Raw genomic sequence first — 14,512 nt, 5'->3', positions numbered from 1 at the left:
ACAAAACGTTTTCTTTCAGTGAAATACGGAACCGTTCCGTATTTTATCTAACGGGTGGCATCCCTAAATCTAAATATTCCTGTTACATTGCACAACCTTCAATGTTATGTCATAATTACATACAATTCTGGCAAATTAGTTCACAACGAGCCAGGTGGCCCAAACTGTTGCATATACCCTGACTCTGCGTGCAATGAACGCAAGAGAAGTGACACAATTTCACCTGGTTAATATTGCCTGCTAACCTGGATTTCTTTTAGCTAAATATGCAGGTTTAAAAATATATAGTTGTGTATTGATTTTAAGAAAGATATTGATGTTTATGGTTAGGTACACATTGGAGCAATGACAGTCCTTTTTCGCAAATGCGCACTGCATCAATTATATGCAACGCAGGACAGGCTAGATAAACTAGTAATGTCATCAACCATGTGTAGTTAACTAGTGATTATGATTGATTGATTGATTGATTGTTTTTTATAAGATAAGTTTAATGCTAACTAGCAACTTACCTTGGCTTCTTACTGCATTCGCGTAACAGGCAGGCTCCTTGTTGAGTGCAATGTAAAGCAGGTGGTTAGAGCGTTGGACTAGTTAACCGTAAGGTTGCAAGATTGAATCCCCGAGCTGACAAGGTAAAAATCTGTCGTTCTGCCCCTGAACAAGGCAGTTAACCCACCGTTCCTAGGCCGTCATTGAAAATAAGAATGTGTTCATAACTGACTTGCCTAGTTAAATAAAGGTGTTAAAAAAAAACGGCAAATCGGTGTCCAAAAATACCGATTACCGATTGCTTTGAAAACTTGAAATCGGCCCCAATTAATCGACCATTCCGATTAATCGGTCGACCTCTAGTCTACAGTATCAAAAGCTTTGGCCAAGTCAATAAAAAATAGCAGCACAACATTGCTTAGAATCAAGGGCAACAGAGACATCAATGAGGACTTTTAAGGTTGCAGTGACACATCCATCTGACCCAGATGTTTTTTTGGGGTCAAGTTTAAGGAGCTCCTTTAGCACCTCAGACTCAGTGACCACCTGCAGGGAGAAACTTTGTAGCTGGCAAAGATGGGTCTGCCCTACGGTTTATATAGGCTCTGATGGATCTTAGGTAGCGTATCGAAAACAGGTATGACAGAGAATTTGCGGGGCACGCCGGTCCGTTCGACAGGCTGCAGGGGCGCAGGTCGCGTGGGCGCGAGTCCAGTGCTCTCAAGCGGCGACAGCTCTCCTCGCCAATGCGGCCTCCCACGGCGGTGCTTCCGAGTTCCTGCGCCGGGCTGCCCACCGGCCACTTCTTTGGAGAATGAGTTGGTTTGGACTGACAAAAGATGAAAACATCCTGTTCCGCAATTCTACAGGTGTGAATGGAAGGATTCAATACTTGAGGTACAAATATACTCTTGTGTTTGAACACAGGGCCTTTGTGTATCATTGGAGTCATTAGACTTGCCAAATATATGCCTGATCGAAAAAGATAAGTCTTTAGCTCAAAAGAGTTTGTTTCATATGTGGGGACAAAAGAGAGGCCTTTACATAAGGTATGGTATCACATGTTGAAATGTTGCATCCCCATGTTGTAAAAGAAATCACGAGGTCATGTTCTCACATGTGCTCAAATGTTGTCACGTCATGGTATGACCTCTTGATATTTTGCATCCTCATGTTGTCACATTTATTTCACATGAGGTCATGTTCGCACATGTTGACATTATGCATCTCCATGTTGTCACATTTATTTCACATACAGTGAGGGAAAAAAGTATTTGATCCCCTGCTGATTTTGTACGTTTGCCCACTGACAAAGAAATGATCAGTCTATAATTTTAATGGTAGGTTTATTTGAACAGTGAGAGACAGAATAACAACAAAAAAATCCAGAAAAACGCATGTCAAAAATGTTATAAATAATTTGCATTTTAATGAGGGAAATAAGTATTTGACCCCCTCTCAATCAGAAAGATTTCTGACTCCCAGGTGTCTTTTATACAGGTAACGAGCTGAGATTAGGAGCACACTCTTAAAGGGAGTGCTCCTAATTTCAGTTTGTTACCTGTATAAAAGACACCTGTCCACAGAAGCAATCAATCAATCAGATTCAAAACTCTCCACCATGGCCAAGACCAAAAAGCTCTCCAAGGATGTCAGGGACAAGATTGTAGACCTACACAAGGCTGGAATGGGCTACAAAACCATCGCCAAGCAGCTTGGTGAGAAGGTGACAACAGTTGGTGCGATTATTCGCAAATGGAAGAAACACAAAATAACTGTCAATCTCCTTCGGCCTGGGGCTCCATGCAAGATCTCACCTCGTGGAGTTGCAATGATCATGAGAACGGTGAGGAATCAGCCCAGAACTACACGGGAGGATCTTGTCAATGATCTCAAGGCAGCTGGGACCATAGTCACCAAGAAAACAATTGGTAACACACTACGCCGTGAAGGACTGAAATCCTGCAGCGCCCGCAAGGTCCCCCTGCTCAAGAAAGCACATATACATGCCCGTCTGAAGTTTGCCAATGAACATCTGAATGATTCAGAGGACAACTGGGTGAAAGTGTTGTGGTCAGATGAGACCAAAATGGAGCTCTTGGCATCAACTCAACTCGTTGTGTTTGGAGGAGGAGGAATGCTGCCTATGACTCCAAGAACACCATCCCCACCGTCAAACATGGAGGTGGAAACATTATGCTTTGGGGGTGTTTTTCTGCTAAGGGGACAGGACAACTTCACCGCATCAAAGGGACGATGGACGGGGCCATGTACCGTCAAATCTTGGGTGAGAACCTCCTTCCCTCAGCCAGGGCATTGAAAATGGGTCGTGGATGGGTATTCCAGCATGACAATGACCCAAAACACACAGCCAAGGCAACAGAGGAGTGGCTCAAGAAGAAGCACATTAAGGTCCTGGAGTGGCCTAGCCAGTCTCCAGACCTTAATCCCATAGAAAATCTGTGGAGGGAGCTGAAGGTTCGAGTTGCCAAACGTCAGCCTCGAAAACTTAATGACTTGGAGAAGATCTGCAAAGAGGAGTGGGACAAAAGCCCTCCTGAGATATGTGCAAACCTGGTGGCCAACTACAAGAAACATCTGACCTCTGTGATTGCCAACAAGGGTTTTGCCACCAAGTACTAAGTCATGTTTTGCAGAGGGGTCAAACTTATTTCCCTCATTAAAATGCAAATCATTTTATAACATTTTTGACATCAAATCAAATCATCAAATGTATTTATATAGCCCTTCTTACATCAGCTGATATCTCAAAGTGCTGTACAGAAACCCAGCCTAAAACCCCAAACAGCAAGCAATGCAGGTGTAGAAGCACGGTGGCTAGGAAAAACTCCCTAGAAAGGCCAAAACCTAGGAAGAAACCTATGCATGCGTTTTTCTGGATTTTTTTGTTGTTATTCTGTCTCTCTCACTGTTCAAATAAACCTACTATTAAAATTATAGACTGATCATTTCTTTGTCAGTGGGCAAACATACAAAATCAGCAGGGGATCAAATACTTTTTTCCCTCACTGTAAATTTCACATGAGATCATGTTCTCACGTGTCACCTACATGTAACATGTAGTTTTATGTTGCTTCACATTAAATCACGTGATCACATGAAATGTATGTTTTTTTTCTCATAAGGGAGCCGTTGAAGTGTCACATGATGGGTATAGAGGGAACATGACTACATCTCATACATGGATATATTACACATCCACAGTGCATTCAGAAAGTATTAAGACCCCTTGACTTTTTCCAGATTTTGTTACGTTACAGCTTTGTTCAAAAAAAATTTACATCTTTTTTTTCCCCTCATCAATCTACACACAATACCACATTATGACAAAGCGACAACAGGTTTTAAATATCTTTGAACATTTTATAAGAATAAAAAAACTAAAATACCTTATTTACATAAGTACTCAGATTGTTTTCTATGAGACTCGAAATTGAGCTCAGGTGCACCGTGTTTCCATTGATCGCCCTTGAGATACTTCCACAACTTGATTGGAGTTCACCTGTGGTAAATTCAATTGATTGGACATGATTTAGAAAGGCATAAACCTGTAAGATCCCCCAGTTGACAGTGCATGTCAGAGCAAAAACCAAGCCATGAGGTCGAAGGATTGTGTCAAGGCACAGATCTGGGAGAAGGGTACCAAAACATTTCTGGAGCATTGAAGGTCCCCAAGAACACTGTGGCCTCCATCATTCTTAAATGGAAGAAGTTTGGAACCACCAAGACTCTTCCTAGTGTCACGGCTGTCGAAAGGATCGGACCAAAGTGCAGCGTGGTTGTAGTTCCACATTTTATTAAATCCGTGAAACTTTGCAAAACATAAATAACTGAATTTACAAAACAACAAACCGTGACGCAGAGAGAAACAAACACTACTCAAAAGATATAATCACCCACAAAACCCAGGAAGAATAACCCCTACTTAAATATGATCTCCAATCAGAGGTAACGAGGACCAGCTGCCTCCAATTGGAGATCAACCCCCCAAAAAAACATAGAAATAGAAAAACCAGAACCTAAACATAGAAATAGAAAACATAGAAAAACACCCCCTGTCACGCCCTGACCTACTCTACCATAGAAAATCACATCTTACTATGGTCAGGACGTGACACCTAGAGCTGGCTGCCTGGCCAAACTGAGAAGGGCCTTGGTCAGGGAGGTGACCAGACCCCTGCTCCAGAGTTCTTCTGCAGAGATGGGAGAATCTTCCAGAAGGACAACCATCTCTGCAGCACTCCACCAATCAGGCCTTTATGGTAGAGTGGCCAGACGGAAGCCACTCCTCAGTAAAAGGCACATGACAGCCTGTTTGGAGTTTGCCAAAAGGCACCTAAAGACTCTCAGACCATGAGAAACAAGATTATCTTGTCTGATGAAACCAAGATTGAACTCTTTAGCTTGAATTCCAAGCATCACGTCTGGAGGAAACCTGGCACCATCCCTGCGGTGAAGCATGGTGGCGGCATCATCATGCTGTGGGGATGTTTTTCAGCAGCAGGGACTGGGAGATTAGTCAAGATAGAGGGAAAGATGAACGGACTAAAGTACAGAGAGATCCTTGATTAAAAACCTGCTTCGGAACGCTCAGGACCTCAGACTGGGGGCGAAGGTTCACCTTCCAACAGGACAATGACCCTAAGCACAGAGCCAAGACAATGCAGGAGTGGCTTCGGTACAAGTCTCTGAATGTCCTTGAGTGGCCCAGCGAGAGCCTGGACTTGAAACCGATTGAACATCTTTGGATAGATCTGAAAATAAATATGCAGCGACGCTCCCCATCCAACCTGACAGAGCTTGAGAGGATCTGCAGAGAAAAATGGGATAAACTCCCCAAATATAGGGGTGCCAAGCTTGTAGCGTCATACCCAAGAAGACTCGAGGGTGTAATCGCTGTCAAAGGTGCTTCAAGAAAGTGCAGAGTAAAGGGTCTGAATACTTATGTAAATGTGATATTTCCGGGGGGTTATACATTTGCAAAAATGCCTAAAAACCTGTTTTTTCTTCCTCAATGTGGGGTATTGTGTGTAGATTGGTGAGTGGGAAAAACGATTTTATGCATTATAGAATAAGACTGTAACGTAACAAAATGTGAAAAAAGTCAATGGGTCAGAATACTTTCCTGAATGCACTATACATACAGTATGTTCAATAAGTAGCAAATTGTCTGTGACGCATGAATCCTATACCTGAATGAAGGCTACAACACAGATATAACTCCACAGTGCTTCCAGGAATCTTTGTCTGATTAGCCTTTTATGTTATGTCTAGCCTACATGATGGATGGAGTTGCAATAGAAGATGCCCTTTTATAGCCCGTTCATGTCACAAAACCACCTCACATAATGTTTTACTCGACTCCAATGGAAGGTAGCAGATATTTATATATTTGTTATCACGCATCATTGAAGACAGATATTGCAAAGCAAAAAGAGATCCACCTTTGCTGTAGCTCTACCATCAGTTGTCTTCATTCCTATATTAGACGGGACTTAGTGTCGACCTCCTAACTCCTCCTTCTTCACTGCTCAGTCAAGGAAGACTGGCGTGTGCAGTCCATCATCAGGTAGGTTAGGCGAGTATCCCCAACCTTGTTCATACAACGCTCATGGAACATCATCTTCCATAGTTGCAGTGCTGTCTTTCCAGCACAGGACCTGCACTTGATAGTGAATTCATGCACCAAACTTATGACGTGAGCGTGCGGTACCTAATACCGCCGCGTCTGTTAACAGAACTGTACCGCAGACAGCGACAGTGCAGGGGAGAGGATGGAGAAGACAGTGCCCACCGAAGAGAACAAGATAACTAAGCAAGAGCAAATATCTTCAATGTCGTCAGGTGTACTGGGTAAGTGTCTTGAGGAACACAGCATTTGTCGTCGTGACAGGGTGCGTAAATTCGAGATCGATGGTTACAGAGAGGATAATTATAAATGATGCTATTTGTGGTGGTAGACTATGATGCCGTGTTCTCATACATTCACGAAAAATGCAATTGACCCCAACCTTCGAGGTTAATCCCATAGTTTAGCCTTCATCTTTCATGCCACATGTTTTATTTATTTGGTAGTGCATCGTGTCCTATAACATTGTGCGCATTCCAATGAGAATGAGGAGGGCCAAGTTGCGGCTGGGCTGGCTTTTGTGGTCCCACAGGTGTAGCCTAGTCCAAGGCAATACAACTGCATTTTCATTCATTATATTGTTTTAATGTAGCCTTTGTATTTTGATAAATATTAGATGTTGATTATTTATTTCAGTGGTCTAGCTGTCAAAGTGGTAAAGTAATTGTCCAGTAAAAATCTCACTTTTAAAAGTTAATATTCTGTTAACTCATACACAAATAATGTTGTTGACTCATCCTATACTCCTATTTGTGGCCAAAGCATAAATGTGAGGGGGAAAAAAACACTTCAAAAGCCCAACCTCAAACTTGTGTCTCAAACAGACTGTTTAAAAATGCTTGATATTTCCTCACATATGATAATGTCATCATCCTAAGGAGGATGAGCTGGCCAATCAGCGCTCTACTTGCATGAATATTTTTAATGACCGGTATACGCCCACACCATTCTGTTGTTGGAGTATGCCCACACCATTCTAACACAGAAAAATTGAAAGGAAAAACTATTTCACTCATATTGTAATTAATTATAGGTCATATTTCATAGAAATCTGGAAACACTGGACAGTTACTTTAAACAGAAACTGTAAGATTAAAAACTAAATATTTAATGTTGGATTTTAGTAGCCTACAGTGGTTATTTTATTACAACTTTGTTCTCCTGAAAAACTGCATTGTGCATGACATTAAGCTACCACACATATTTCTTCCAAGTCCACATTTTTGTAGGCCTATACTTAAAGCTGCAATATCCAGGATATTCGAGTTTGGGAAACACTGCTCTACACTATACTTGCTTGTTTTGTCACATAAACTGAAATTAGGCAAACTATTAGAATTTTAGCAACCAGGAAATTAGGTAGTGATTCCTGCATATTGCATCTTTAACATTTACATTAAACTGAAACAACCAAACACACAGCCTACTCTGCATGTGTTTACTGGGGGCGGCAGGTAGCCTAGTGGTTAGCTAGGCTACCTGCCGAGCTGACAAGGCAAACATCTGTCGTTCTGCCCCTGAGCAAGGCAGTTTAACCCACTGTTCCCCAGGCACCGAAAGACGTGGATGTCGATTAAGACAGCCCCCCGCACCTCTCTGATTCAGAGGGGTTGGATTAAATGCAGAAGACACATTTCAGTTGAATACATTCAGTTGGACAACTGACTAGGTATCCCCCTTTCCCCGTTCCCCTCTACCAGTGAACACGCTTAGCCTACTCTGCATGTGTTTACTCTACCAGTGAACATATACCCAGGACACAATGATGACATATCATGAAGATGTCAAGGCGAGAACATCACAGATACATTTTACTGCATAGCATATTCTGTCACAACTATGTGGTAGAGGTGAGAGCTGACTGACTGGTATTTTTTGCAATGGTTGAAGAAAGTCCTCAAAGAGCAGCAGAGGAAACAGTATGGCACAGGATTTGGCCTTTCTGTGAATTTGGAGATGGAGGTCAATAGATAAGAATCCCATCATCTGTAATCTAATATATTATATTCTTGAAGTGTTCTGCTGCCAATGCCTAGCTGTCACTGTTATCTAGCAATGTGGGGGAAGCCTATGAGTAATGATGTAATTGAAAATAATTACTGGGGGATAATGATGGATGCTCAGAGCATGCATTCATAAAGCATCTCGGAGTAGGATCACTGATCTAGGATATGAATATGGGCCCAATGTGCTATTGGATGAGGGGACAGCCCATATTAAAGGCTTTGGACTGCATTTGTAAAAATGTTACTGTTAGACTAAAGTATTCTCCATTCAGTACACACACACACACTCATACACTTACACACATACAATTAACAAAATTGGGCAAAATTGAATTGGTCTTCAAATTAAAGCTTTGGTTAGGAAAATAACACCATAGTAAAGGCATTAGGTACTAGGGCTGACCCCATTTAGTCGACTGGTGGATTGTTTGGTCGATAGGCTGTTGGTCGACCAAGATTTCTTTAGTCGAGCAGTAGCAAAAAATTATAATTTCATGGTGTACAAGACACCTGTTTGATTCGCGCCTGTCTGAGTGGACTAATCCATTGTGGAGGCCATGGGGATGGCACAGTCCATTACTAAGACATGTGCTACTGAAATTGTATATGGTTATATTACATAAGAACAATGGTGCAACACTAATAAAAATAATATTATTTTATAACAAATGTGCTTTCTCCCGCATTGGATAGCGGTCGCTGTCCGCAGTTCTGAAACATCAGTGCGCTGTTGAATTGGCGCCTTTTCCTAGACCATGTTGCTATGTGCATAATAGCAAAGTTAACCTGCATATTGGTGTTGAGAACAATGCGGCGGAGGCAGCAGCGGAGTTAGGAGACGAGAAAACAGCACTTGCCTTAATTGTCTAAGAAAAGTGAGAGGAGAGAGGAAACGCCAACTTAATTAGGTTTATAATCAATGCCTAACTGTTAAATGTGTCTGGCTTTATAAATCATACATATATATCTACAGAAATAAGACAGATCCTGCTTCTGTTTGAGTGTTTGTTTAATAGCCTACTGATTCCGTGAGCACCAAGACTCATGCAACCACAACTTGTCGGATAAACAATTTCACAAATCCGTCTGTTTTTAATCTTTGCAATGCTGTAATAAAGGCTTTACAATTTTTTTTCCGTTAGAACAGCCTCTCTGGTATTACTTAGAATGTATTTAGTGATGTTTACACTCTTCCAAATTGTCAGAAAAATTATATTTATAATAATAACATTCCTTTTTCTTGATCTCCTTCTTATTGTTGTTACTACTATTATGATCCTCATTATAATAATAAGTAATGTCATTATCATTAGTAGGCTTAGTATAGCAGCCTTGTATAACCACCATCGAGCTGTAGGCCAAAGAGCGCATCGTGTTTAGTCTTAATACCGTAACTTACTGAGGCCTATATTTCAATACTTATATAGGCTACTGTGTCAATCAAGCATTCCTTCGTTCATGTCATCACACACCATATGAGTCATTCCATATTTGAAATAAAATCATACATTTTAGTTTGAAAATAAATAAAATAAAGAGACCCTTGAAAAATTTGCGTAAATAATAAATAAACCGTTCCATTTTGGAAATTGCATTCAACTGTTTTTAGTATTTAGGTTAAAGGTAAAAAAAAAAATTGAATTTAAACATTACAACAGACTCTCTGGTACGCTTATCATTTTTATAGTGTTGTTTACATTGTTCCAAACAGTCATAAAAATGATATTGTAATCTAACAGCACCTGTTTGGCACAACTAATATGCACGCAGACCAATGGGGCGGCACACAATTGGCCCAGCGTCAGGTTAGGGGAGGGTTTGGCCGGCAGGGATGTTCTTGTCCCATCGCGCTCTAGCGACTCTGGTGGCGACTCTGGCACGCTGAAACGGTAGCAAGGTGTGCAGTGTTTCCTCCGACACATTGGTGCGGCTGGCTTCCGGGTTAAGCGGGTGTTGTGTCAAGAAGCAATGCGGCTTGGCAGGGTTGTGTTTCGGGGGACGTACGGCGCTCAACCTTCACCTCTCCCGAGTTCGTACGGTAGTTGCAGCGATGAGACAAGACTAACAACCAATTGGATACCACGAAATTGGGGAGAAAAAGGGGGTAAAATTATTTTTAAAAACACACAAGAAAAACTAAAAGAAAAACACATAGGATATGTCTATATACGGAAAAATACACGTTTTAAAATTTCGACCAATCATTAAAAAAGAAAATCACAAAAAGAAATTAGTCGACCTAGAGTCGTCTGGTCGAAAGAACAGGTACAATCACAAAGGAACGTTTTCTATATTTGCTGATAGATGTATTTTACGTGCTGCTACTATACTGAACAAAAATATAAACGCAACATGCAACAATTTACAGGTCATATGAGGAAATCAGTAAATTGAAATAAATTCATTAGGCCCTAATCTATGGATTTCACATGACTGGATATACAGATATGCATCTGTTGGTCACAGATACCATTAAAAAAAAGCATGGTCTGCGGTTGTGAGGCCGGTTGGATGTACTGCCAAATTCTCTAAAACTATGTTTGAGTCGACTTATGGTAGAGAAATTAACATTAAATTCTCTGGCAACAGCTCTGGTGAACATTCCTGCAGTCAGCATGCCAATTGCATGCTCCCTCAAAACTTGAGACATCTGTGGCATTGTGTTGTGTGACAACACTGCACATTTTAGAATGGCCTTTTATTGTCCCCAGCGCAAGGTGCACCTGTGTAATGATCATGCTGTTTAATCAGCTTCTTGATTGATAATTCTTGATTTTATTCTCTCAAAATTTGAGAGAAATAAGCTTTTTGTGCATATGGAACCTTTCTGTGATTTTTTATTTCAGCTCATGAAATATGGGACCAACACTTTACATTTTGCGTTTACATTTATGTTTAGTATAGTATAGCTACTAGTCCCTTAACAGTCCCAGCACTAGAAATCCCGGGTATGGAGCTGTCATAGGTTTAAACATTGTAACTTGTCAGTGAAGATAAAAGTATAAGATATGGTTGTGCAAGAAAGGGGAAGGATAGGATACATTTCACAGCACAAGCTATACACGGCTCACCCACTACAGCCTAGTGGTGTTTGTGGGTGTCTGTATGTGTGTGAGAGAGAACAGGACTACTTTTCATGCCAGTAATAGGTGGCTTATGAGTGAGCTCCCACTTCAGTGGGTAAATGCACTGACAAGAGCATTCGATATTCTCATTGTTATCCTGTTGTTTGACCTGATTAAGTTGTAGCCTGTGGTTTGTACCTCCAATGTAGTGGTTGGTTTTCAAGAGCAGTTTTCAAAAGCTACCCTACAAGTACTGCAGCTTAGTAGAGTAAACACTTGTTTGGTGTTTATGTAATGGTGAGCCTCATGTTCTGTTGTGCAAAAAACTATGGTGAGCCTTTTCTGATTCTTTCATGATTTGGGGTGATCTGTGCGCATTTCAAATTGTCTGAGGAGAGAAAGGCGTAACAAACTGCTTTGGCCTTGTTGATGAGTAGAAAAGTGACAAAGCTGGCAGTGAGGATTTGGCACTTTGGTAGAATCCTCCCTCTCTCCTTCTGTCACCTCTTTCCCCATTACACCGCACTAATGAGAACTGTTCTTACCCTCCATCTGTCTATGCATCCCCCCTTTGCCCTCTCTCTCCTCCCTTCTACCTCTCCCCCTTTAGAAAAATTGTTTGGGAAACGCCTCTCGCAGGCCAGGCAGTACATCATGTCCCATAAATCCTGGCTGAAAATGGTTCCCACGGAAGACTGTGATATCCTAATGACATTCTCAGGTACACTTAATCACCACAATCACCTTCTATGGTTCAGTCCCCTCAATCATGATGGGAAATGTGGACGGGAATCTTATTATCTGTTGTGGGCAATGAGCCAATCACTCAGAGACGTGACATGGAACAGTTCACGGGGACTACTGAATCACATCCATTACCTCAGGGCTGCCCAACCCTCTTCCTGGAGATCTACCGTCCTGTGGGTTTTCAGTCCAACGCTAATTTAACACACCTGATTCTACTAATTAGGTGCCCAACAAGACCTTAACTAGCTGAATCAGATATGCTAAATTAGGGTTGGACTGAAAACCTACAGGACAGTAGATCTCCAGGAAGAGGGATGGACAGAAGACCTACAGGACAGTAGATCTCCAGGAAGAGGGTTGGACTGAAGACCTACAGGACAGTAGATCTCCAGGAAGAGGGTTGGACTGAAGACCTACAGGACAGTAGATCTCCAGGAAGAGGGTTGGACAGAAGACCTACAGGACAGTAGATCTCCAGGAAGAGGGTTGGACAGAAGACCTACAGGACAGTAGATCTCCAGGAAGAGGGTTGGACAGAAGACCTACAGGACAGTAGATCTCCAGGAAGAGGGTTGGACAGAAGACCTACAGGACAGTAGATCTCCAGGAAGAGGGTTGGACTGAAGACCTACAGGACAGTAGATCTCCAGGAAGAGGGTTGGGCAGCCCTGCATTACCTGTATGTTTATTACAGAGTAAGGTACTCTAGGATTCTGCACGTGCTGTGGGAATGCATGCTACACATGGATCAATTTCAGTAATCAAAGTCAAACCAAGTTTCCAACATGGATCAAAATTGTATATTAATTATTGCACTGATTCCTGCTAGAAGGGATGACATTAATGCAGTGGTGCCTTGCCCCATATACTCTCAGGTGTTTACCTTATTTGATTGGATTTACCTTTCCACGGCTCCGTCCTCCCACGGTTACTGCTGCTACTTCTGCCAAGCTCTGGAGAATGTCGTTGTTTCAACATCCTTATTTGAATACACTCATTAAATGGCTCCAAGAGTGTCTGATGAATGACTAGAATATAAAGTGTAAAAAAATGGTCAAGCAATTGCGACAGGTTCAATATTAATGCATGGAAATTGGCTCCTACATAAAATGAATGCAAAAGCTGATATAGAAACTGACCATTTCTTTTTTTTGTAGACTCCATAGACGACCACACCTTGCTATGGCTGTTGAACCATATCCGACTGGGAATCCCACAAGCTACAATCCAGATCAGACAGCATCAACACACACAGGGATATGCGTTCTGCATTACAAGCTCATTCGAGAAGTAAGATATCCCACTTCTGACCTGACATTTTTGTCAGAAATTAAATGGTTATATGTTAACTATCTGAGCTGACCCTTTTGCACTGTCTCTTTGCACACTCACAGAACTCTACACACTCTTGCACACTGACACTCCAATGCACACAAAACATGCACACACATTTATATTGACACATGCACATGCACTCACATACTATCACGTTTCAGGAGAAGACCCAGATGCAGACAGTGTCGAAGTAACAAAAGTTTATTACTAGAACAGGAGGCAAGCCAAACGACCGGTCAAGGGCAGGCAGAGGTCAGTAATCCAGATCATAGTCCATAAGGTACAGAACCTTGGGAGAGGTGAGTGCAGACAGAGGAAAAGCCAGGGTGCTGTAACCCCGGATAAAGCGGCAATAAAAGTTGGCAAATCCCAGGAAACGTTGCAGTTGCACTCTGGATGTAGGCTGGGGCCAATCCTCCACCGCTCTCACCTTCCCGGGATCCATCTGTACACTTCCTGCAGCGATGATGTAGCCCAGGAAGGGGATGGTGGAGCGATGGAATTCGCACTTCTCTGCTTTCGCAAAAAGCTGGTTCTCCGGTTGGCGTTGGAGAACGTGTCGGACGTGGAGCACATGTTCCTGTGCGGAGCGGGAGAAAACGAGGATGTCATCGAGGTAGATGAAGACAAACCTGATCAACATGTCGTGGAGAACATCATTCAACAGAGCCTGGAACACATCAGGGGTATTGGTAAGGCCAAATGGCATGACCAGATACTCGTAGTGACCGCTGGCCGTGTTGAAGGCAGTCTTCCACTCGTCCCCTTCCCGTATCCTCACCAGGTGGTATGCGTTCTGTAGGTCCAGCTTGGAGAACACGGTGGCCCCCTGGAGCGGCTCGAAGGCCGATGAGATGAGTGGTAGCGGGTAGCGGTTTTCAAGTGATGTCGTTGAGGCCCTGGTAGTCGATGCACAGCTGCAGGGTTTTGTCCTTCTTCTCCACAAAGAAGAACCCTGCGCCGGAGGGGGAGGCAGAAAGACGGATGAACCCTGCAGCTAGGGAGTCCTCAATGTAGGTCTCCATAGCCTTGGTCTCAGGACCCAACAGAGAGTACAGTTGTCCCCGGAGCGGAGTGGTGCCAGGGAGAAGGTCAATCCCGCAGTCATAGGGTTGGTGCAGGCCTTACTGAACACCTCCGGGAGGTCCTGGTACTCCGCAGGAATGGTCGGAGAGGTCCGGAGAAATTCCGAGCCGCCAGGAAGATGTCCCGGGGCA

General features: G+C 42.7%; 1 protein-coding gene across 1 annotated transcript in view; it reads left to right on the top strand.

The window, feature by feature from the left end:
* Positions 1-6,044: 6,044 nt before the first annotated feature.
* Positions 6,045-14,512, top strand: part of LOC106569005 (anoctamin-8-like) — a 30,820-nt gene continuing 22,352 nt past the window's right edge. Inside the window, exons 1-3 of the mRNA XM_045693913.2 lie at positions 6,045-6,366; positions 11,824-11,934; positions 13,118-13,250. Of these exons, the coding sequence (XP_045549869.2) occupies positions 6,288-6,366; positions 11,824-11,934; positions 13,118-13,250 (323 nt within the window). The 5' untranslated portion in view covers positions 6,045-6,287. The remainder of the gene's footprint in view (positions 6,367-11,823; positions 11,935-13,117; positions 13,251-14,512) is intronic.

Source organism: Salmo salar, chromosome 14 (genome assembly GCF_965601325.2).
Source record: "Salmo salar chromosome 14, fSalSal1, whole genome shotgun sequence".
NCBI lineage: Eukaryota > Metazoa > Chordata > Actinopteri > Salmoniformes > Salmonidae > Salmo > Salmo salar.
This window is presented reverse-complemented; position numbering and strand designations above follow the sequence as displayed.